The sequence below is a fragment of the Protomyctophum bolini genome (assembly GCF_963924005.1).
Source record: "Protomyctophum bolini genome assembly, chromosome: 4".
NCBI classification, from domain to species: Eukaryota; Metazoa; Chordata; class Actinopteri; order Myctophiformes; family Myctophidae; genus Protomyctophum; species Protomyctophum bolini.
Window position 1 is genome coordinate 48,864,550 of NC_137865.1, and position 26,885 is coordinate 48,891,434.

General features: G+C 45.6%; 1 protein-coding gene across 1 annotated transcript in view; it reads left to right on the forward strand.

Moving 5' to 3' along the window:
- Positions 1 to 8,641: 8,641 nt before the first annotated feature.
- The window catches only part of kcng4a (potassium voltage-gated channel, subfamily G, member 4a), a 74,730-nt gene continuing 56,486 nt past the window's right edge, over positions 8,642 to 26,885 (forward strand). Inside the window, exons 1-2 of the mRNA XM_080761931.1 lie at positions 8,642 to 8,994; positions 11,581 to 12,237. Coding sequence (XP_080618057.1) covers positions 8,884 to 8,994; positions 11,581 to 12,237 — 768 coding nt within the window. The 5' untranslated portion in view covers positions 8,642 to 8,883. The remainder of the gene's footprint in view (positions 8,995 to 11,580; positions 12,238 to 26,885) is intronic.

Consider the following 26,885-nt stretch of genomic DNA (forward strand, 5'->3'; position numbering starts at 1 on the left):
GTGGGCTCTGCTATTAGTTCTGTTTGCTCCCACCACCACCCCAGCACCACCGGTGGGCTCTGCTATTAGTTCTGTTTGCTCCCACCACCACCACCCCAGCACCACCGGTGGGCTCTGCTATTAGTTCTGTTTGCTCCACCACCACCCCAGCACCACCGGTGGGCTCTGCTATTAGTTCTGTTTGCTCCCACCACCACCCCAGCACCACCGGTGGGCTCTGCTATTAGTTCTGTTTGGTCCCACCACCACCCCAGCACCACCGGTGGGCTCTGCTATTAGTTCTGTTTGCTCCCACCACCACCCCAGCACCACCGGTGGGCTCTGCTATTAGTTCTGTTTGCTCCCACCACCACCCCAGCACCACCGGTGCGGGCTCTGCTATTAGCTCTGTTTGCTCCCACCACCATTGTCAATATATTCATTATAGTCTTATTTTCAGTCATCATAGCTTAGTTTTACACTACTTAGTTTTACTTACATTTAGTTTCGTTTTCGTCTTAGTTTTAGTCGACGAAAACAACACCGTCTATACAACATGAAGGCAAATGAATACAAGCGTGCCTACTAGGTTTACTAAATACATGAACAGCCTTTCATTGATCACTCGAGTGTTGCCATCAACGGCGTTTCATTGATCATCGCACTGATTGTCAAGGTTGCCGCTGGTCTGTCTGACTGCAATGAATAGATTATAAACCGCTGCTGGGTTTCAGTTGAATGTCAATTCTAAAGCTTGGCTGTGCAGACAGACCCTAACTGTACTGCAGACAGACCCTAACTGTACTGCAGACAGACCCTAACTGTACTGCAGACAGCCCCTAACTGTACTGCAGACAGCCCCTAACTGTACTGCAGACAGACCCTAACTGTACTGCAGACAGTATAGTACCCTAATTGTTTCATATCTCTGCAGAAAGCACAAAAGAATAATTTATAGAACAGGACTTTCTTGAATATTACAAAGCACTGCCTTGGGAAATTTGCTATAGCAATAAACATAGTCTTAGAAAATGCTGCTAGATGTTTGTTTTTTTTCTTCTTTTTGTTTCATGTTGAGTTGAGTTCAGAAACACTCACGCATGCACACACACACACACACACACACACACACACACACACACACACACACACACACACACACACACACCCTTTCATCATACACTTTCATATCAATTGCATATAGATCGGCTATTTTAGCCATATAAAATATGGCTAAAGTGATTGAAGAGATTTTAATGCTAACTCATTTATAGCTGCGAACCCCCTTAATATTATCACACAATGGCCCGGGCGGCCATTGTGTGATAATATTAATTGTCACCCACTCTAAACCACGAAGCCATCTGCCTTGCTGAGAGACTATTTGATCCAAAGAGAATGGATTCAGTTTTTCCCAGTGTATAAATAGTTTGGCGAGCCAGGTGCAGATTCTACTGAGTTCAGAGCTGAGGGCCTTTTCAACCTGCAGTTTGTTCCTGTCCGAGACCAGCAGTTTTTATTATTATTATTTTTTACCCAGGGTACCCAGTATAGCATTTTCAGCAACAGCAGTGCTGAGTCATCTGATTTGGCTTATATTTCAAGAGTTGGCTTGTTTTTGCTTATTCTCTCACAGAGAGGCAACCCACTGCCCTGCCCCTCAGACCTCCCTCAGACCTCCCATTTCCCATGGTGGGACGCACCTAACATTCCAACTACCGGTATCAACAATATAGTGTGGCCCTGATGACAGATTCTGTAGCGCAGCACGGAATCTGTTCTTGAGACATTGGACCTGCGCCAGCCGTGGTGGTGGACGGTGGTGGTGGTCGCTGGTCCACTAGTGCGGACTCAGGGTTGAAGCGCTGCCCCCCGCGGTGTGAGGTTCAGTTGGGACTGAGAGACGCACGAGTCGAGATCGGGGTGGTGGTTGTCGCGCTGGGTCTGACCGGGTGCTGTTCTATTGGAGAGAGAGAGAGAGAGAGAGCGACGGACGGGTCGGGCGTCAGGCCGGCGTGGTGGTTAATCAAAGCCAACTCGAAGCACCTTTTTAGTGTTTGGTCGATATATCGTCACACAGCCTGACTGTGACTGACGGATTGAGCCTGCCTGGGGTGGTTTCCGAGCAGCGTCGCTATGTGACACACCGTCGGTGCGGTGAGGTGAGTGAGTGAGTGAGTGAGTGAGTGGAGCTGTCCTCCTCACAGCTTCACTCATCATCACTTCCCACCGGAAAGGAGAGACAGACAGGGATACATACATCACATACAGGCAGCCAGCAGCACCTTCTGGGGCCGGTCGATGTTGATTAGGCGAGCAGACATTTATTCTTTCCACATGCTCCGTGAAACTCAACGCCAAAAGTGCTGGGGGCGCAAACAGCTGGTGCGCTTAATGGCGCATCATCACCACCATCATCATCATCCAAAACTTGAACTTTAACGAGCCTCTCGCTGTGGCTGCCCGACGTCCGTCCCGCTGGCTGATGCGGTGAACTGAACGGTTTGTACCGGGAGAGGAGAGGAGAGACGTGCTGCGGATAGGAGGCGATGCGAGGCGAGCGGCGCTGGAACCGGAGCTGTAACCGTCCGGGACTTTAACGGGACACTTTTAACACGGAGCTGGGCTGGCAGGACCGGCAGCAGCTTAATTTATTGGGGCACGGCTATCAGTCTGTTTCGCCGCCGGGTTCTTAATCTTTACGCATTGAACCTGAAGCTTTTTTGATCCGGACTCCGGAGGATTCGTTAATGGCTTTATGATTATTATAGTTGGGGTTTTTTTTGTCGGTGATCAGAGACGTATATATCTACGTGTCTGAGCATAATAGACGTACATATTGATATATCTATCAGCTAATAATGTGTCTCTGAGGATATGTTGCATTGACCCGAGGAGGGGACACAGACAGACGGAGACACACATGAGGATATATGGGGGGATTTACTGATCTTTGGACCGGCCGCGCGGGGGTCTTCGCTGCACGGTAGGTATACAGCCTATACTCACACACACTGTGGCCAACGTAACGCACTGTACACAACAATGAGGTTCCCACACTGGAACTGTGTCCGTTCTCCGTTGGCCGTGTAGGCTGTAGACTGTAGGCGTACACGGGGCAAGTTTGGCTGTTGTCTTTGACTGTTTGTGTTTGATTGTAGCTAATTTAAAGTTTGTCATAAAGTCAGTGCATGGTGTGCAGGCTCCGTGTGCAGCTGCTGTTCATTATTATTCCGTGTCGCTATTTTTCATCGTGCTTGATATTTGGCACAACACCGCAAAACAGCGCAGACTAAATCTTATCTAAATAGCCTATATGGTTGATTAGAAAATAATCGGCAAAGCCATTTGTAAGTAGGCTATATATACAGGCCTAATCTGGTTTTTATGTCCATAATTGACATGCCCTTTATATAAATATAGGCTCAATTTGACTTTGAAGCTATAGGCTTAAAAATCTCATCAGTGTCGCCAGGCTATAAGATGATTTGAAACGGATATGGAGTGATTGGTTCATAATAGCCGTATTTAATAAATAATCCCCTTATAACCTATTAAACAGGCACTCGTATGTCATGTGTAGCTACAGCCAATGGACTGCGCGCATCACTGTGTCGTGTGTGTGTGTGTGTGTGTGTGTGTGTGTGTGTGTGTGCGCGTGCGTGTGTGATGGAGTGGAAGTTGACAGAGAGACTGAGTCACTTATTGTGCAGTTGAAAAGTGAGCAGGGAGAGAGAGAGAGAGATGTGGCGAGCAAGGTCATGTAGCCTAATTGGCCTCGTGCTTCTCAAACGGTTTTCATGTCAAGAACCCTTAATTAATAATGCACCACAGACTCCCATCTGAAAATAGTTTGTGCTGCCAGCCAGAGAGACTCCCGTAAAAAGACTTCCATCCATCTCCAACCGCTTATCCGTAGTCGGGTCGCGGGGGGCAACGGCTCCACCAGAGAGCTCCAGACTTCCCTCTCCGCAGAGCAACATTAGTGACTTCCTCCTGGGGCGGATTCCGAGACGTTTGGGGGGAAATAGCAGATCTTGTGTATAGGTGTATTCGTAATACTCTTAATGTTTTGATGAATTGAAAATGGTGGGCCCTGTTGTAAACAAGTGTAATGCTTTATGGTGTCGTCCACTCACAGTTAACAGTTTTTGTATTGAGTTGTAGCCTACTTGAAATGTACTGTAATTCTGCAAACTGTCAATCAATCAATCAATCAAAACATGCTTGTTACCTTTATAGATTGGCTATGTTCAAATAGCCATGGGGTTTAACAAATACCTCCAGGATCCCTGGCAGTCCCGGGACCCCAATTTGAGAACTGCTGTAGAGGCTATTGTTTGAAACTGGGACCCCCTGCTGCGTCCTGCGTGAGACCAAACTTCTATAGCTTCTCAGCTGAGTGCAGTGTTGTTTTTGTCAGCAAATTTTGATTTTAGTTTTAGTCATAGTCTCTTGAATAGTTTTCATTCAGTTTTAGTCACATTTTAGTCACCTGGAATGTCTTGGTGTTTAGTCTAGTTTTTGTCGACTAAATATCATATAGGATTTTAGTCGAGACAGTTGACAGTTGATTTAGTCGACTAAAACGTTATAATGACTGTTTTTTACACTTGCTGAAAATAGCAGATCGGATATTTTCAGCATGCAATCGCATGTAAAATGACTTATACTGGATCTCTTGTCCACTAGTCCCTTCCTAACATTTTAGTCTAGTTTTTATTTGTTGACGAAATTGTCAGTACATCTATAGAGTCTTAGTTTTAGTCACCATAGCTTAGTTTTCATTTACTTTCCATTTAGTTTTCATCAGTGGAAAAAACGTAGTCGACGAACATTTTTCGTCTTATGGTTTTAGTCGACGAAAACAACACTGGCTGAGCTTGTAGATCTGCTTTTTTCGCCCCGGCGTGTGACCCTGCTGTAGTGCGAGTGCGACTGGCCATAAATTAGCCTCAACACTTCCCTCAATTAACTTTCCACTATGCAACACGACCCCGCCATCATCCAGAGGGAATTCACTCACTGGCCAATCAATTAATACATAGTTCAGCATACTCTCTCTCTCTCTCTCTCTCTCTCTCTCTCTCTCTCTCATCCCTCTGCGAGATGGAAATGAAACAGCTTCTTGTCAGAGGTGATTTATTGGTCCTCCCGTAACCGTTCCATCCCAGGATATAAATTAGTGTGGTGTTTGTGTGTGTGTGTGTTGCTGTATTTGATGCGCTACAGTGTGTGTGTGTGTGTGTGTGTGTGTGGCTGTATTTGATGCGATACAGTGTGAGAAGAGAACATAACCAGTTTAACCACCAGCGCTGCACAGCTGTGACAACAGCAGAGTTGGTTCATATAATGGACATTCTCATCTTGTGTTGGAGCGTAAACCAGTACAGTACACAGCGCGCACACACGCACACACACACGCACGCACACACACGCACACACACACGCACGCACACACACGCACACCCACTCACTAACTTGAAACATGCATGCAGGGTCGATAGTCGCCCCTGCAAATCACTGATTGTGTGTGTGTGTGTGTGTGTGTAACTGTACGTATGTGTGTGTCCTATCTATAGTGTCTGTAGGTATAGTTACTGAGATTGTGAATGGGCAGTGTTGGTTAATTGTGTGTGTGTGTGTGTGTGTGTGTGTGTGTGTGTGTGTGTGTGTGTGTGTGTGTGTGTGTGTGTGTGTGTGTGTGTGTGTGTGTGTGTGTGTGTGTGTGTGTGTGTGTGTGTGTGTGTGTGTGTGTGTGTGTGTGTGTGTGCACGTGCGCGCGTGTGTGCGTGCGTGTCCGGCTTACACATGCAGCTGTGTGTGTGTAGTACATGATGATACTGTATAGGTAATACCAACCAATATTGTGTGTGTGTGTGTGTGTGTGCGTGCGTGCGTCTGAGTGTGTTTCATAGGCTATCTACTGTAATCATAGACATTGCAGCGGGACGAGGGCACAGATGGAGTATTGATTGACAGCTGTCAGTCATCCGTCATCCACAAATCCACTGACATTTATTAGACATGAAGCTTTAACTGTAGTCTCATAACTGTAGTCTCATAACTGTAGTCTCATCATAACGCCAGCGTTGTATTCGTCGACTAAAACTAAGACGAAGAATGTCCGTCGACTACCTTTTTCCACCGACTAAAACTAAATGGAAACTAAATGAAAACTAAAGCTATGATGACTTAAAACTATAAGACTAAATATACTGACAATTTAGTCGACAAATAAAAACTAGGGACTAAAATGTTAGGACAAGAGATCCAGTATAAGTCATTTTACAATTGGTTGCGTGTTGAAAATAGCCGATCTACAAGCTCACAACGTGACGCGTTGTGGGCTTGTAGATCGGTTATTTTCAGCACGTGTAAAAACAGTCATTATACGTCGGCATCAAGGCCCGACAAAGTACATTTTGTCCGACTAAATCAAGTCAATCTCATGATATTTGGTCGACTAAAACTAGACCCATGGGGTGATAATTAACCCCTGAACTGCAGTACATAGCTGGTGTAGAAGCCACTATTTGTAGGTCTATTTATTATTATTATTATTATTATCACAATAGTCGTAGCTACTGCATTGGTTTGATGGGTTATAATTTAATTATTGTTTGGACAACAGGTGCACGCCTCCCCAGGCCTAATTGCTTGCCAGAGGGTATAAGTAGGCCTGGGTGGTGATTGGGGAGCGGCATGCACCTGGTGGACAAACGGTTGTCACCTGACAGACAGAGAGAAAGACAGCACAGCACAGAGATCAGGCCATAAGGAAGAGAGAATGTGCCTGTTTGTATTGTAATGTATCACTGCACTTCGAAATAGAAAGTAAATGCAACCAAAATGACATTGAACCTGTTGGACAATCTGTTTCTTATGTCTGCGTATACATCCATGATCCCTGAGTGCATCAGTGGGTTTGTTAATTGGCTATAAGGTAGAAATGTTTGGAACCAACAAAATGGCCACAACAGCTGGGTTTAACCACTTAAATGGTCTAGTCTTGGTGGTTTAACCACTTAAATTGTCTAGTCTTGGTGGTTTAACCACTTAAATGGTCTAGTCTTGGTGGTTTAACCACTTAAATGGTCTAGTCTTGGTGGTTTAACCACTTAAATGGTCTAGTCTTGGTGGTTTAACCACTTAAATGGTCTAGTCTTGGTGGTTTAACCACTTAAATGGTCTAGTCTTGGTGCAACAGACTAGAGTTACTCAGACCCCTTTTTCCTGTTCACCCATCATCACCATGCAGCCACTGGAGTATAGTGTGGTGGTGTTGGTGTTTACCAGTGGTGGAAAGTAACTAAGTACTTTTACTGAAGTACTGTACTTAAGTAACATTTTGAGGTATTTGTACTTTACTTTGAGTATTTCCAGTACTTTTACTTCTACTCCACTGCATCTCAGAGGCAAAATGTGTACTTTCAATCATTTGAAAACTTTAGTTACTTTGGCGATTTTAATTTTGATTAGAAAACATACATTAACCACTTCAACCCTATTCATTTCGGCCATTTGAAAATAGCTGATCTACAAGCTCACAATGCGTCTGTCTGTCAGACTTTAGAATTGAAAAGAGACATTCATTCAGACGACCTTGGACCATTTTTATATCTGTTTGCAATGTCTGTCTGTCTGTCTGTCTGTCTGTCTGTTTAGAAGACATTTTGTAGAATCTAGTGTCAGGTCGAAATGGGTTAAGGACCCACGAAGCGCTTCTTCTTTTCTTTCTTCTTGATAGGGTTGTAATCTAATATCTCTTGTGTTTTCGTTCTGCAGATCTGTGCTAACATCATAGCAATACAACAACAACAAGATAATAACACTCTCAGTTCTGACCTCTGACCTGTGTATTTATGTATTACCCACCATGCCTCTCTTTTATTGCCTGCAGGACGCCAGGTCTCCAGTCCCACCGCCGCCACCACGCCCCAATAATCCCGTAGTGATTACAGAAGGGATCGACTTCAGCCCCCCTGGATACTACGCTGCTGCACACTGTGTTCTCTGGCTTCACATCTAGATCAACCAAAAAACCCATAAGCCCCCAAACGCCTCTGGACCCATCCTGGCTCTGCTGAGGAACAGCCTGGACCCATCCTGGCTCTGCTGAGGAACAGCATGGACCCATCCTGGCTCTGCTGAGGAACGCCTGGACCCATCCTGGCTCTGCTGAGGAACGCCTGGACCCATCCTGGCTCTGCTGAGGAACCTGTACTTACTGACTTACGCCTGACACCCCTACAGGCCGGGGTCTAGGCCGTCGACAAGAGTCCTCCAGAGTTCTCGGTCACTGGCGTTCGTCTCTACCCGCGACCAGGTGCCTCCCAGCCTCTCTGTGTCTGCCTGGAGATCCCGCGACTGAGGAACCCCTTATCTTCTGTTTCCCACCACACTGTGTAGTTCTCCTCGGAAAACTTGTGATTCCTTTCCTGTCATTATTTTCCTGTCTTTTTGTCTGGATGCTGACGTAAGAGTTCCACTTACTAATCTCGCCAGGTTGGGAAGGAAACTATACACTGTGTTTTGGACCGACACATTGACCAGACGCCCATTGGCGGGATTTCAGAGTTTTTCCGCCGTATATGCCAAGGAAGGCCCCTAGGGACTAGGTTGGTGGAGGGTGTGTAGAGCCCAGGATCACATTATTAGATGATTGACACAGGGGTGACAAAATGGGTTATAAAATCGTGGGATAAAAAATATATTGGAGAAAGGAAGGCCCCTGCCTGGCAGGACGGCTGTACTCCGCGGTCCAACGCTCCAAGACGAGGGAGACCCGATCGTAGTCGGGGTGTAGCGGCCTAGGCCGCTTTTTTTAGTTTGGCTGTTTGTTCTCTTATATCCTGGTTGTGAGCTGCCCGGCACGGACCGGCGGGCCATTCCGATGCCGCCATGCCTATCATCAGCAACGCCAACCAGGACTTCAGCTCCAACCTGTCGGCCAGCGATGACAGCAGTCTGGACCGCATCTTCCAGGAGATCCCCGAGACCGAGACCATCAAGGTACACGACCGAGGTCACGCACGCACGCACGCACGCACGCACCCAAATGAATGCACGTACTGTATGCACGCACACACAAACGTTGTATCACTATATTGAATGAATGAAACTTTATTGACAGCCGTAGCCAGTAGATGACAAACAACAACAACAAACAACAAATAAATACATTGGTTCATAAAACTCTAAAACTCTCTCGTAAAAAAAGAAGAAAATCTATAAGAGGCACTCGTACCAATGTTTCCACATCAAAGAGCGGTATATCTAACCGTGCTAAACCTAGGATTAGTCAACATCTTAATCACGTTATTATGTGACCCATCAAGTCTGCTTTTAAAGCTGAACATGAGGTTTCTCAAGAGAGCCTGGAAGGTGGTTAGACCAGAGTGGCAGAAGAGCTGACTAGCACTGCCACCCCTAACCCTAACCCTAACACCTAAACCCCTAACCCCTAGGCTTCTTCAGGAGAATCCTGAGAGCATCGTTATAAGCCACCTTTAGCTCGCGCAGACTATACTGTGGGGTGCAGTACGCTCTAAATATGTTCACCTTGACCTCAACTATTATATTGATCACATGTTATCCAATGATCTATATTTTCAGTAGAAACTGTTATGCTTGTGCTTAAAGGTTTCGGCCACATATCATTAACAAAATCAAATCCATTTTATTTGTATAGCACATTTAGAAACGACTCTCATCGTACCAATTAAGTGCTTCACAGGTCAGAGAAGACGATACAATACAGTGCAATACAGTGCAATACAATACAATACAATACAATACAATACAATACAGTGCAATACAATACAATACAATACAATACAATACAATACAATACAATACAATACAATACAATACAGTGAAAATGAAGCAATACAAACTATAAACTAAAGGAGACTGGAAGGCTTGTGAGTAGAGGAATGTTTTGAACGTAAAACTCTCAGCGGAGTAGAGGGGGCAGACCTGACAGCCAGAGGAATGCTGTTCCATAGTGTTCCTTAGCTGCGACAGCAAAGGCTCGGTCGCCCCTGATTTGTATGCATGGGCCGAAACATTGTGTTTTTGATTCATTATTTTGGGAAGCATTCGAAACAGTGTGCAGACCTCCTCCTCCGTCCCTTCAGCTTATCTCTTTAGTTCGAGCATGTCGAGCATTTTGCCTTTTATTGATTGGGTTTTGAAACGAAAGGCATTAAACCACTTGTTCAGACTGGCAGGAAGCCCAAACCCCAAATTGGCCAAAACGCACGCACGCACACACACACGCACGCACAGTCACACACACATACACACACACACCATGCAATCAGACCAGAACATTTGCAGCTGCCTGGTGTTGCTGCAGCCTTGCACTGCAGGGTTCCTGGTTTCCAGAGCCTAATAATGTTACACCCTCCTCTCTGAGACTCTGACGTGTCTGGAGTTTTAGTTTGGTTAACTGAACATCAAAGGTGAACAAAGTGAGTGTCTTAATTGTCTTCTTCTAATTGTCTTGAGTTGAAAGAATCTGTGCTGATGTGTTTGACTCAAGGGGAGGGGCGGAGGGCTGGAATGTCACTGACTGCACTCTGTGTGTGTGTGTGTGTGTGTGTGGGGGGGAAAGAAAGAAAGAAAGAAAGAAAAGACAAATACTACAGAATAATGAGTCACCAGCTGTTTTTCATCCTATTTCCTGGAATGAATGTAATCATTTTTTTACATTCAATGTTTTATTCAGAGGAAAACAAATTAGTGGCTTTTCTCCCTCTCAAAATAACAGACTAAACTAAACCACAGAAGAAAGAGTACTTGGCTTTTTTGTAACTTGGCCATGGTGACTGTGTCTGTGCGTGTGCGTAGCTCTGGTCCATGCATTTAGAGCTATGTTACCGATGACTTCCGCCGCTCGCATGAATGCAGACCAGCCTCTCGTCTTTAGCGTAAATAAAAAGGAAGCACTTTGAGCCCCCCACTTTACGTATACAAGACAGGTAGTTAACCCCCCTTTTGATTGACATCAAAAGGGCATGTGAGCTCAAACCCACAATTCAACATTTTTGTTTTAAGATGTTGATATTCATTTTCTATTAATCCTTAGGACCCCAAAATCACACCTTGGAAAGCATGAGTGTCTATTTCAAACAAAGTGTTTTTTGACCGGGGGGGGGTCATATTTTGAACCCCCAGTATTAGGATGTATTAGGATGTTGATATTCATCCATCAGCCAACACTCCCCACTCACAGGTAGTAACCCCCCCCCCCCAGAGAGGACGTATAGGGCCTTAGTCCTACTCCTCCTCCCAGCCAACACTCCCCACTGACATTAGTTACGCTCCCTTTTGATTTACATCATGTGAGCTCAAACCCACAATTCCAACATTTTGGTTTTAAGATGTTGATATTAATTTTGTATTCATCCTTAGGACCCCAAATCACACCTTGGAAAGCATGAGTGTCTATTTCAAACAAAGTGTTTTTTTTGACTGGGGACAGATCTGTGGCTCCTCCCCCTTCCGGGCGAGTACTGGTCTAATGACCTGTGGCTCCTCCCTATTCAGGGCGAGTACAATTAAACATTTCTGTGGCTCCCCCCCCCCCTGCAGGGCGAGTACTACAAGCGCGCCCAGTTCATCCACCGTCCCGAGGACCTCCTCTCGGTGGACCACGGGCGCCTCGCCGTGATCAACGTGGGCGGCAACCGCTACACCATGCCCTGGGCCACGCTGGAGCAGTTCCCGCTGTCGCGCCTCGGCCGGCTGCGCGGCGCGGCCGCCGCGGGCTCCGCCGAGGACCTGGCGGCCGTGTGCGACGACTACGACGAGGCGCGCCGCGAGTTCTTCTTCGACCGCTCGCCCTCCGCCTTCCGCGTCATCCTCAACTTCCTGGCGGCGGGCAAGCTGCGCATCCTGCGGGAGATGTGCGTGCTGTCGCTGCGCGACGAGCTCACGTACTGGGGCGTGGAGACCACGCACATGGAGCGCTGCTGCAAGCGCAAGATGTGGACGCGCATGGAGCAGATGAACGAGCACGAGCGCGCCGAGGAGGAGCGGCGGCAGCGCGTGGCCATGCAGCGCGCGGCGCCCGCCGCCGTGGAGACGCGCTACCGCCGCGTGATGACGTGGCTCCAGGACATGGTGGAGAACCCGCAGTCGGGCCTGCCGGGGAAGGTCTTCGCCTGCATGTCGGTGGTGATGGTGGCCGTGACGGTCATCAGCCTCTGCATCTCCACCATGCCCGACCTGAGGGAGGAGGAGAACAGGGTGAGTTCTATCTATACAGTCTGGTTCACTTCCTTCCTTCCTTTCTTCCTTCCAGAGAGGTACCTATGGATGTCACCGGCTCATAGGTACCTTTGGGGGCCACTTTGGTTTTGCCTTAAGGGGTGTGGTTAACCCTTCTTTTGTTTCACCCGCTGTGTAATACAGTAGGTGGACAGTTGGTGTCAGACAAGAGCTCTTTACTCTATACTACTCTATTCCTATAGCTGGTGTGAGTGTGTGTGTGTGTGTGTGTGTGTGTGTGTGTGTGCGTGCGTCGCTCCGGCGTTGTAACCCTAAGGTATGTACAGGGGGATTGTTCCTTTAACTGTGTTGGCGCGCTGAGCGCTCGGACGAGGAGTATTATGGGACATCTTGTGTTTACTTTCTGTTCTGGTGTGCAGGGAAGCGGTCGCATTATTGAGAGGAAGAGAGAGTTTAATTTGTTCGTTCACTACGGAGTTAGATACAGAATTAGAACCCCTGGGCTGATCACGTTTGTCCTTTTGAATTATTATTTTGTTTATTAACCCATTCTGACCGGGCACCCATTTTGGTGTTAGCATCATGTTATGCTTTAGCTATTGAAAAATAGCAGATCTACAAGCTCATAGCGCGCCACCGAGTGGCGCGCTATGAGCTTGTAGGTCTGCTATTTTTGAAAAATCGAAGAACCACTGACATTTTTAGAATCTGATCTCAGGTCAGAATGGGTTCATCAGACCAGTGTGTGTCCGGTGGAAACCTCGTATGAATCTGATCTCAGGTCAGAATGGGTTAAATCAACAGTTCTGCAACACGGACTCCTTTTCCTTTACAACATAGGGAAAGAAAGCATAAGGATTATTCCGTATAGAGGAGAGACACGATGGTTATAGCGTGCACAGGGTTCTGGGAAATGGAGTCCCCGTTGCTTAGAATGGGAAAGCAGCCTAGCAACACCCCGTCCGGTCTGTTGTTGTGATCGACGGCACTTTGGGATACTTTTCAACACCACAACAAGCGATTACACTGTTTTAAAGTGGATTTTCATGTCCAGTCCAATCCAATCCACTTTATTTATAAAGCACATTTTTATACAAGGTTGAAACAAAGTGCTGTACACAAAGAAATACTAGAATATCAAAAAAAGCAACAACAACAACAACAACAGTACATAAACAGGGCAACATAAGGACACAATGCAGTGGAAGCAGCAACTCTTAATCAGTACGTTCAAAATGCCAAGGAGTACAAGTGAGTTTTCAGACGTGATTTAAACACAGACAAGGACTGAGAAGCTCTGACATGAGGTGGAAGTTCATTCCACAGAAAATGACCTATTCCCCCCCCCCCCGGGATTTCAGCTTGGATTTAGGGATCTTGAGAAGTGACTTCAGGTCAGTCGACCTCAGGGCCCTTAATTGTCGATACTTTGGGAGCTATACAAGTTCCGAAATATAGACTGGTGCAAATTTGTCGGTATTCAACCGGTTAAAATATACAGTCCTGCTATAGTGGACATTATACTGTATCTACCGATCCATAAATTGATTGGTGTTAACCTCTAACTATCTGTGCACGTTGTGTCCCCTGACACTGCTATAGTGCACAGTGCACCATTATGGACGGAGAGAATGCAAATTGCCCTATTTATATCCCATTCTGAACGGGAACCTGTTTTGGTGTTGGCATCATGTTATGCTTTAGCTATTGAAAAATAGCAGATCTACAAGCTCATAGCGCGCCACCGAGTGGCGCGCTACGAGCTTGTAGGTCTGCTATTTTTGAAAAATCGAAGAGCGACTGACATTTTTAGAATCTGATCTCAGGTCAGAATGGGTTAATCAGACCAGTGTGTGTGTCCAGTGGAAACCTCGTATGAATCTGATCTCAGGTCAGAATGGGATATGCATGCATACTGTACTTATATGTGTATTTCCAAGTGGGCCGGGCCGGGCCTCCTGGGCCGGGCCGGGCCCCGCCGGGTCCCCTGTGGGCCGGGCCCCGGGCCCCCTGCATACAGAAAGGCTTGAGATTGAACCGCTGCCCAAACAGAATAGTAAACGAAGCCCGGGAGACCAGAGGCATGCTTACACACTACACACTGCACACTACACACTGCACACTACACACTAGACACACTACACACTACACACTACACACTACACACTGCACACTACACACTGCACACTGCACACTGCACACTGCACACTACACACTGCACACTAGACACTAGACACACTACACACTGCACACTACACACTAGACACACTACACACTAGACACACTACACACTGCACACTACACACTGCACACTACATACTGCACACTACACACTAGACACACTACACACTAGACACACTAGACACACTACACACTACACACTACACACTGCACACTACACACTGCTGCAGGTCAGGTTGATGGTCCGGGAGACCAGAGGCATGCTTACACACTGCACACTACACACTGCACACTGCACACTACACACTACACACTGCACACTACACACTGCACACTACACACTGCACACTACACACTGCACACTGCACACTACACACTACACACTAGACACTAGACACTAGACACACTACACACTGCACACTACACACTAGACACACTACACACTACACACTGCACACTACACACTGCACACTACACACTAGACACACTACACACTACACACTAGACACACTACACACTGCACACTACACACTGCACACTACACATTGCTGCAGGTCAGGTTGATGGTCCGGGAGACCAGAGGCATGCTTACACACTGCACACTACACACTGCACACTACACACTACACACTACACACTGCACACTGCACACTACACACTAGACACACTACACACTAGACACACTACACACTACACACTGCACACTGCACACTGCACACTGCACACTACACACTGCTGCAGGTCAGGTTGATGGTCCGGGAGACCAGAGGCATGCTTACACACTACACACTACACACTACACACACTACACACTACACACTACACACTGCCTCTTCTGCAGGTCAGGTTGATGGTGAGCACCACACTGAGGTCGACTGCTGGTGGCAACAAACATAACCTACTAAACATAACCTACAAAATCAAAACAACTTGTCTAATATTTTGGCATGTTTAAACCTCCAGGAAAATCCGTGTTGAGGTTCTTGATCCACTGTTTTTCATTAAAACGTCTTTGTCCTACTGTCCAGTCGGGATTGTGTTGAAGTCCAGGTATACTTTTAGAGCTTCAATGCCATGTGCCATGTTGAACAATCCTTTTAGTTGTCTTTTTTGCATTGTTAATATTGTATTTGTGTTGTCTCAGCCTTGCAGCTATTGTTTTACTCGTTTCTCCGACATATTGTAAGCCACATTTTTCACATGTGATTAAATAAACACAGTTGCTGGTGCTGGCTGTTATCTGTTGTTTAATCTCCAACGTGCGTTTTGTAGTTCTATTTTTAACTATTTGTTTGGGTTTGAAGTATTCTGGTCTCTGGCGAGCTGGTGAGAGAAGGAGTCTCCTGAGGTTTGAATCTCAGTAAGTGATGCTGAGAGGTGGCTCACCATCAGGTGGGATGAGATGTTGATCCATCATTTCTTGATCTTTCTGCTGTTCCTTCGTCTGGAATGTGGTCTCGGTTGTTGTTGTTGTTGTCGTTGGTTGTCATGGCTGCTAGTTCCCACCTGATGTCGTGTGTGAGTTCTGATTGGTCCAGAGCGTACTGAATAACGTCTAGCTTGCATAACGTCTTAAGACAAGGACTCAAGTCTAAGATGAACAGCTCATCAGAGATAGTGTAATCTCCTTTCCTTCCTCCAAAGAGGATGATACGATCTCCCACAATGCAACAGCACATAACATACATTGGACATGGTCCTTTCCCCTTGGGCTCAACCTTCTTCCAGGAGAAGGTCTCTGGACTGAATTTCCACACATCATTGAAGGTCGGGTTACTGTTCCAGCCACCAAATATGTACAGCTCTCCATTGTAGGTAAATGCTGAATGACCACAGCGTCCTTCTGGTAGAAGTTGTGCAGAAGGTGTGTCCAGCCAGGCGTTTGTCTCTGTGTCAAACACTCTGATGGTGTTGTAGACCCCCTGGGACCTCCAGCCCCCATATACAAACATCTTTGTCCCAACGATGGTGGCAGAGTGACAGTGTGAATCAGGAGGTGGAGTTCCTCTGGTGTTAATTAAAGTCCAGACCATTGTGCTTATGTCCAACTTGTACATGTCATAAGTGTTTCCAGTCTTGATGTATCCTCCATGGATAAACATGACCTTCTCCAACACACAGGCTGAGTGGTAGCTCCTCTCCTCTGGAACAGTCCCAGAAACCCTGGGTTGGAACCATCTGTTGGAGTCAACATCAAATGCATAAAGCACACTGCAGTAAGGAATCCCCCCCCAGATGTAGACTGTATCTTCAACCAACACAGCTGTGTGGCCGCAGCACATGGATGGAACCTCAAGGTGACCGTCTCCTCTTCCTGGTTCCACTGGAGGTAACTTCTTCCAGCATAAAGACATTGGGTTGAAGACATGGACATCCATCTGTTCCTTTGGGTAGAAGGTCCCTCCATAACCGTATCCTCCAAAGGAATACAGTTTGTTCCTCACTGCTACAGCAGCATGAAAGGCTCGCTTTGGTCCTCCTGCTTTGGAAACGGTCCAAGACAACATCTGTCTGTCTGTCTGTCTCTCTCGACGTCTACAGTCATTTTCAACACGGTGCATCATCTTATATCTTCTGGTGTGACATCACACGAGACACAAACTGTTGCCATGCACGCCTTAACGACGCCAATTAGTGCAGCTGTTCTTCATCTACCCCTTTGAACTCTATTGCTATATTTATTACTTCATTGCGGCTACCTTGGGGTCTATGGATCTATGGGTCTTCCACACGTAGAGCATAGTATAGTATAGTTTATAATATAGTTTCATTATATAGATATTCCACTGTTACGTTCTTAGCTTACGCATGTTTCATGATACATGCTTTTTATGTGATGCATTTCCATGCTTTTTTGTTCTTGCTTAATGTAAATCACTCTGGATTAAGAGCGTCTGCTAAATGCCTAAATTGTAAATTGCTACAGCATTCCCTAACACTGAGCTGTGTGTGTGTGTGTGTGTGTGTGTGTGTGTGTGTGTGTGTGTGTGTGTGTGTGTGTGTGTGTGTGTGTGTGTGTGTGTGTGTGTGTGTGTGTGTGTGTGTGTGTGTGTGTGTGTGTGTGTGTGTGTGTGTGTGTGTGTGTGTGTGTGTGTGTGCGTGCGCGTGTGACTTTCAAACTAGGAAGGGTATGGCCTGGTCAGCCTGCAATGACATAATGGCATGAGATCTGGTCATCCCAGCTTATTGAGATGCTAAAAGTAAAAAATATTTAGGACGACCGTTGAGCCGATTCTACTCTATGGCTCTGAGACATGGACACTTTCAAAGAAACTAGAGAAACGGTTGGATGGCACTTACACCCTCCTTCTGTCTTGGAAGAGCCACCCATCGACTGATCTAATATACGACAACCTTCCCTGTGTTTCTTCACTTGTCCGATCCAGAAGAACACAGTTTTCCGGCCACTGCTACAGAGCTGACAATGAGGTTATATCTTCCCTTCTTCTTCTCTGGAGTCCTGCCTCAAAGCAGACCAGAGGTAGAAAACTGTCGTTCCCTGATGTTATCGCTATAGGGACACATGATGTCATCGCTATAGGGACACATGATGTCATCACTAGGGACACAGCAGGAACTGGGGATGGTAATGAAGGACCGGGAAGTCTGGCATGGCATTGTGAAATCCATGATCTCGACCGCGGTCGAAAAATGATGATAATGATGTCTGTGTGTGTGTGTGTGTGCGTATGTGCGTGTGTGTCCTCTACTAGTAGAGTAGTAGATGGTGAGAATTAAAAACTGTAAATATTGCATACATAAAATTGGAGTGTGTGTGTGTGTGTGTGTGTGTGTGTGTGTGTGTGTGTGTGTGTGTGTGTGTGTATGTATCCATGTGTGACTGTGAGTGCATGAGTCTTTTGTTGTGGGTCTTAGTTCCCATTCAGATTCATGGGGTGTATTACTGTAGACGGCAATTATGTGAAATGGTTCTTTTAATTGTTTGGGAATCAAAACTCTGACAGCATGCGAGCTCTCTGCCGTCAGCCCACGCACACGCAGACACACGCAGACAACACACACACGCACACACACGCACACACACACACACATACACACACACACACACACACACACACGCACACCATGTGATCTGTGTCCCTGCCAGCCTGCAGCTATAATGAAGGCTGTCTGTCAGCAAACATTGTGGAATAATGAAGTTGGCTGCAGTACACCGATCGCTCTCGCATACTGCAACCATGGCTGCCACGCACACACACGCACACACACACACGCACGCACACAAGTGCACGCGTGCACGCACGCACACAATCATCGTCGCAGTCATGTTTATTCAAAACGGTTACTTTTCAGAAAGATGGGAAAAATAACCTGTGTCTATGTCTATGTATTGAATATTATTATTTAGTCACAAGCTCTCTTGTTAATACTTTTCATAGAAAAGTATAGCCAACGTGTTTTCGGCGCAATTATCAACTGGTAGATTGGCCATTTTTGCTACTTTTGTGTGACACTGTATCATGACGTACCAAAGCCCAGAGTACGTATAGGTAAGTCTCAAGTATTTGCGTTCGAGTCCCGAGTCAAAGTCCCAAGTCAAGACAGGCAAAAGTCTTTCTTAGTTTCTAGTCCCAAACAAGTCCTAAGCTTCAGGTCACAAGTTGCCATGGGGGTCAGAGGCAAGTCCAGTCCAAGTATTTGATTTGATTTGAACAAGTAAGTCTTAAGTCATCAAATGTGTGACTCGAGTCCAAGTCAAGTGTCAAGTCCAAACTCCAAGTCCATACCTGTGACAGAACCTGGCGATGATGGACCTCTCACCGTGCGTTCTAGTAGCAGGGCAACAGTTCTCAAACTATGGCTCGAGAATCACGACCTAAAGTGGGGTTGCGTGGAAGATGCTGCTGTGGTCGCACGTCGGCAACCAACGTGACACAACAGACTTGTAAAGGCATAGAACTCATTTTACTACTTTATACACATACAGCCTAGTTATTTAGCAGGAGTTATGTTCGGGATGGCCCTTTAAAAAGAGCTGTTTGGGGTCTTTTTTGTTACTCTGAGAGGGTGAAATGCATGGAAACAAATGGAAGCTTATTACGGGTCAATTTGGTTCCATCTGTACCCACTTTGAGTTGAGCCTCTCAACACCGCTAAATTGGTGCTGGAGCGGCCCCTGTGTAAATGGTATTGTTGTATGGAGCGGTCCCTGGAGCGGCCCCTGTGTAAATGGTATTGTTGTATGCGATGCGACAGCACAGAAAATAAGCACCTGATTCAGCATTTTAGTCATCAAACTGTGATCGATACGGATGGCGGAGTGACATTGCCGTGCGGGGAGGAGGTCCTGCTGTTTTTTTACAGACAATTCGACTACAGGCCAAACAAATGTGTTTGTCCTCAAAGACTAATTTGAGAGCTGGATTCAATTGACTCTGGTGGTTGTTATGGTTCAGTTTATACTGTATGTGTGTGTATGCAGAAACACTTCTGTTGCTGTTTTGTTTGTTATTGTAGCGTTTTAGTGCTCAGAGCTGGAATCAACCACCTCTCTCCAGCTCAGCAGACCAGGCCAGGCCAGGCAGTAACAAGCTGTGTGAGCCAAGCCAGATTTGCCTGTCCAAATCCATTTTCTGTAAGGCATTTGCCTTACTTGTTGACTTTTTTGCCTCCCCCTCAGTCGAGCTGCTTTTTGTGTATTATTATTTGCTATGTATTTTGCCCTATTCAAGGCTGACAGACACTCAGACAGTGTATATCAGACAGAACAATACATGTCTATTCTCTCTGTGTCTGGAAGGTGTTGCATCTTTTCATACTCTAGTGTGAAACATGTCTGCTAGGTGCCTGTATCCCCCCAGAACCGGTTTTCATGTCACAACAACATCATATAAACACCACACACACACACACACACACACACACACACACACACACACACACGCGTGTGTCCCAACCTCATTCTTCATTTGATTCCTGAGAGACAGCTGAGACACGCGATGGCACCGGAGAAAGAAAACAAGTTTGTCCAGCTAGGGCAAACTTATATTTTCGACGCGAGTTCGCCTATACTTGTAGGCGACTAGGCGTACAATCAATGGGAAATAATGGCAGCTACTGTACGTGCATTACAGCAGACGGTATCACCAATATCCATTTGTCCACTTGGACACTTTCCAGTCGGGCTAATCTCTGGGCCGATATATTTTAATGAACAATATAAAAATGGTCAACATTAAGAAAATGACCCTATGCTAATTGCATGACTGTTATTATTACAGTGTTTGTGTCTGCCGCTAGGCAGAGGACGGCCATGCCAGGAGACATGTTGTCCATGCAATTCAATTCAATTCAAAGGGCTTTATTGGCATGAGAAAACATACGTTTACATTGCCAAAGCAGAAAGAACAATACAACAAGCAATACAATCAAAACAAAAATGATGTACTTTGAAGGTCAGAATCTTCAATAGATCAACTTCTGTGTACCAAGATCACTCGATGCAGGTATAGTGCAGGAATATACACAATGATTAGTCTTTAGGGTGGTTGTGTTCCATTTGATATCCTTCTCCTATCACAGCAACTCACAAATCTTGCTGCTGTGTTTGCACATTGTTGTACTTCGCCCAGCAGATATGGGAGTTTTTTGTCATTGGTCATGTTTTCAAAATCTCCGTGTGTGGTTGTAATCTGTGGGAAGTATGTGTCTCTGATGCCTGATGGTTAGGAAGTGTAGCTCGGTTTCCACTTCGTTTAGTGTGCAGTGGGTGCATAGTCTGTCTTCTCTCGGGATACAGGTCCATGCATGCCTTAAGGCCATTTCAGGATTTATTTATTTATTCAGAAATGTCCACTTTTGGACTTGAGAATGAACGGTCAATTCAAACTCACCAAACACATTAATTCAAGTCTGGACAAGTGTTGTGCGAGTTACTCGGGAAGTGTCAGGACAGGAAGGCAGAGCAGATGGACTGAACCAAGCAACCTATTTGTTGTACAGCCTTGACTTTTACTTTTCTTTTGATAAGTGTACTGACTGCTTTAAGAACATACTGTGTATTCAACTTGTTCCCTCTATTATTCATGGTGCAGTGCAACAAATGTGCCAAAAAATATAGAAGAAGTTTAATAAATATATACTAGGCCTTACCTTCACAACAGCGTCCTGGTGCCTGGAAGGCCAACTGTCATCCGTCTCTCAGGGCAAGTGTCCTTGCCGTCAGGAGGGTTGGTATAAATTACCATGACAACACTTTATCCCCTTGTAAGATATGGAATTATACAGTAGGTACAGTACATGCCCACAAGCAAGGACTGGGCTTCACCGAGCACTGGATCATGGTCAAAACTGTCCAGATTCCAGGTGTATTAACCCATTCTGACCTGAGATCAGATTCATAACGAGGTTTCCACTGGAGACACACTGGTCTGATTAACCCATTCTGACCTGAGATCAGATTCTGAAAATGTCAGCCGTTCTTCGATTTTTCAAAAATAGCAGACCTACAAGCTCGTAGCGCGCCACTCGGTGGCGCGCTATGAGCTTGTAGATCTGCTATTTTTCAATAGCTAAAGCATAACATGATGCTAACACCAAAATGGATTCCCGTTCAGAATGGGTTAAATCAAACATGACTCTCTGATATAATCGCGATGCTCCGGCTGGTCTGAGGTCAGATTTGGATCCTATAAACCCACAACAGTTGAGAGGGTTTACGGTCCAAATCTGTCCCATGTCCATGCGGTCAGAATCCAGAAATTCAGTTGTCATGGCCAACTCGGGGTTAACTGCGATGAAAGCTATAGCGCGAGCGGAAATATATCTTCATTGAAAAACAACAATGCACTTTTCAAGCATTTTCCAGATTCCCAACATATAAATATCTCAACAGCAATGTTACACGTTAGAGAGGCCATTTTAGCTAAAAGTAGGCCTTAACCCATTTTTGGCAGGAACCCCTTTTGGTGTTTTAAACATTACGTTATAAATTTAGCTATTGAAAAATAGCAGATCTACAAGATCGTAGTGCATCACCAAGTGGCGCACTACGAGCTTGTAGGTCTGCTATTTTTGAAAAATAGTGAAAAGGTGGCACAAATCCTTTGAATATATATTCTTTCAGAGTGAACGTTTTTAACTCAAATCTTCGGTCCCTGCATGGAACAACATATTTTCAGATGGGGGTCGACGGCCAAATACATATATTTTTTGGGGGTCCTTGACATGAAACTGTTCGAGAACCACTGACACATAGAAACATGAGGTTTTTCAGATAACTGTCAGCATTTAGAAGATATTTGTAGAATCGTCCTCGTGGTCTAAAGTGGTTATAAGAATTTCCTCCAGCAATAGACCTTGGGGTTGAATCTCTACGACGTTCACATGGGGGAATATTCTGCTCCTGTGTGTGAGAGAGTCAATAGAAGCAGTGAAGCTCTATGGGGGGAGGAATCAAGCGCTCCTCCTCTGGGGAGCCAATAGAACTGGCAGTCTGAACCCCCTCTCCTCACAGCTCTATGGGAGGAATCAAGCGCTCCTCCTCTGGGGAGCCAATAGAACTGGCAGTCTGAACCCACCCCTCTCATCACAGCTCTGTATCGATCCCTGGCAGAAGGAGAGGCAGACGGTAGACGCACAGTTTGAGGAAAGATAATTATAAGGCAGACTTTTGGTGAAGCTTTGCTTTGCAGCTGCACATGTGGAGCATTGTTTTGGTCCAGTGTCATTGTGCTGTCAGTGTGTAATCATGACGTGTGTTTTTTCTCTCTTACTGTAAGGTTCAAGTTGTCTGTCTGTCTGTGAATCTGTCTGTGTATAAGTACATTTTATTTGTAAAGCACCTTTCAAGACAAAGTCACAAGGTGCTGAACAGAACAAGCAATCAACAAGTTAAAACCAAACGGGAGAAAAACATAGCACAAAAAAGTAAAAAAGACAATAAAGAATTTAACGAAACCAATAAACAAGGCAAAAAACAGTAAACTAGAGGCAGAATCTATAATATAAAAATAATCTAGGTAAGAACTACATGGGAAAAATGAATACGGAATAAATGTGTCTTTAGCTTTCTCTTATAAAGGAGTCTACTGACTCAGCATTTTTTTTACATGAGGGGCAGGGCGTTCCAAAGAGTGGGGGCAACCACTGCAATAGCCCGTTCGCCCTTTGTTCTTAGTTTAGTCCCTGAAGTATCTTCAGTAGATATTTGTCAGACCAGACAAATGTTATTCCATCGGTGAGTGAGTGAGAGCGAGAGAGAGTGTCAGGGAGAGAGGTTGGGGGAGAGTGAAGGAGAGAGAGAGGCAGATAGAGAGTGTCAGGGAGAGAGAGAGAGAGCTTGGGGGACAGGGTGAAGGAGAGTGTCAGGGAGAGAGAGAGAGAGAGAGAGAGAGAGAGAGAGAGAGAGAGAGGTTGGGGTAGAGGCTGAAGGAGAGAGAGGCAGACAGAGAGAGAGAGTGTCAGGGAGAGAGAGAGAGGTTGGGGGAGAGGAGGAAGGAGAGAGAGGCAGACAGAGAGAGAGAGAGTGTCAGGGAGAGAGAGAGAGGTTGGGGGAGAGGAGGAAGGAGAGAGAGGCAGATGGAGAGTGTCAGGGAGAGAGAGAGGTTAATAATAATAATAATAATAAAACTTTATTTGTATAGCACCTTTCATGACATGAAATGCAGCTCAAAGTGCTTTACAGAACAATGGAGAATAAAAGAAAAGCAAGGCAACAACATTAAATAACAAGCAGTAATGCAATACAGTGAGGACATGAATACCAAATAAATAAATAAAAGATCAATTAAAAGCAATGTTGTAGAAGTGGGTCTTGAGCTGAGCTTTAAAAATGTCTACAGAGGCTGCCTGACGAAGGTACAGGTTGGGGAGAGGCTGAAGGAGAGAGAGGCAGATAGAGAGAGAGAGGTTGGGGGAGAGGCTGAAGGAGAGAGAGAGGCAGACAGAGAGAGCCTATTTCATGCATGGAATAACCTCGCCAATCTCTAGTTGGGGCTTTGCGGTTCTTGTGACCGACCGGTGCCCGACCGTGTGTTGGTTCCCACAGCAGCAGTTTGCTGGCTGGCAGCTCCATGGTGTCTTTGGCAGTCTGTCCTTCTGCGAGTCTCATTCTCCTCCTGGCTGCTATTTCGTCGCTCACATACCCTGAATATTACCAGCATACAGATTCTCGTCCGTAACATGTGTACTTGCCAATGCTGGGTATCAAAACCTGATGCTGGTTATTCAACACGTCTCAAAGCAACAGTGCAACAACAACTCCGGGCAAAGCTGAGAACTGCTTGTCTTGTTCTCTACAGTATATATGTGTGTCTGTCTGTGCATCTGGCCTGTCTTTTACTGTGATTACTGTAACAGTAGCCTCGGAAACCCAGACGTTTTTTTATTTCCAGGGAGAGAAAAAGAAGTCTGGCTCCGAGTCCACTTCAGTTCGGCATAGACTAGCGCTAACGTTGATCACTCTGCTGATTTCTGATCGTCTGCACTTTTGTTAAATTGACGCACACACACACACACACACACACACACACACACACACACACACACACACACACACACACACACACACACACACACACACACACTCCTCTCGCTCTCTGTCGCTCTAATTAATTAGTCTCATGTCTAGATTCTCCCGGTGGATCCTGCCAGTAGCTGCCTATTCCATAGAAAGCATATATGTGGACCCCAGGTTACTGTAACAGGTGCTTGTTTAACCATAATGCGGTCGGTCTACCGTCTACAACAAGGTCTGTCTGTACAGTATATGTCTGTACTTTTAGGTCCCCAAAAAATTGACTATAAGAATAGTTAATAAAAACTGGTGGTCCTTTAAATGAGAAGACGTTTGAGAACCACTGCTCCAAACATTGGACAGGGAGGCCCTGGTCAGTTTATATAGAACCACTGCTCCAAGCATTGGACAGGGAGGCCCTGGTCAGTTTATATAGAACCACTGCTCCAAGCATTGGACAGGGAGGCCCTGGCCAGTTTATATAGTATCTATATAGAACCACTGCTCCAGACACTGGACAGGGAGGCCCTGGTCAGTTTATATAGTCTCCATATAGAACCACTGCTCCAGACATTGGACAGGGAGGCCCTGGTCAGTTTATATAGTCTCCATATAGAACCACTGCTCCAGGCATTGGACAGGGAGGTCCCTGGTCAGTTTATATAGAACTCTATATAGAACCACTGCTCCAGACACTGGACAGGGAGGCCCTGGTCAGTTTATATAGAACTCTATATAGAACCACTGCTCCAGACACTGGACAGGGAGGTCCCTGGCCAGTTTATATATACTGACTCTTGTTATCTGAGTGAAAAGTCCCCGAGCCAATGTGCAGACAGCCTGCCAGCCGTACATCACGTTGGTGTCCCTGCTGTACAGTATCTCTCTGTGTGCTCTGAATGAACAGCAATATATAGTGCTGACTGTCAACAGTAATACACATTACACATGACAACTGTTCGTCTCTCCCTCACACATTCACCCATCTCTCTCTCTCTCTCTCTCTCTCTCTCTGTCTCTCTCTCTCTCTCTCTATCTCTCTCTCTATCTATCTCTCTCTCTCTCTCTCTCTCTCTCTCTCTCTCTCTCTCTCTCTCTCTCTCTCTCTCTCTCTCTCGTGGCTCTGTTATGTGTAAACGTTGCATGAGACCACAGAGCAAGAAGGGGGGTGGGGATGGGGGTAAGAGAGGAGTTTAACAATGAGAGAGAGAGAAAGAGAGAGAGAGAGAGAGACCAGAAAGGAGTGACACAACACTATCCAGCAGCAAAATGAGCTGTCTGTCTGTCTGTCTGTCTGTCTGTCTGTCTGTCTGTCTGTCTGTCTGTCTGTATCTCTATCGTTATAAGCAAAATCGCTCTCTATGCAAGCCTCCTTTTGTCCTACAGCTGTTCCTGCACAACTCTTTGATATGAAGCAGTGTGTATATATTGTACAGTATGTATGTATGAAATGCAAATGCATGCATTAAATATTTATATGCAGTCAAGACGCCCAGACGGCACTGTGGGGTTTGAAAAAGTGGCCGACAGGGAAGTGAAAACGGGAAGGAAATAATGAAAGAATGAATGAAAGAAAGAAAGAATGTTAAACCTTCAGTTGGAACTTGTAGAGTGTCAATATTTCCACAAGAAATGCCACCCTATAAAAGTGCACGTAACAAACGGTGTCAGCCACAAGAATGTCCCTGTCAGTGAGGGATGCTTCCTACATAATAATAATAATAAACTTTATTTGTATAGCACCTTTCATACATAAATGTAGCTCAAAGTGCTTCACAGGGCAAAAATAGAATACAATAAAACAAAAAGTAGTTAAAATGATAAAACAATGGCAAAGAACAAAATTGAATATAAGAACATAAAATAAATAAAAATAAATAAAAACAAATAAAATAATAATAAAAACACCACATGCTGCAAATCAGTCAGGGCAGGGTAGGAACGTGCAAATTAAAACTCAATTAAAAGCAATGTTGTAGAAGTGGGTCTTGAGCTGTGCTTTAAAAAT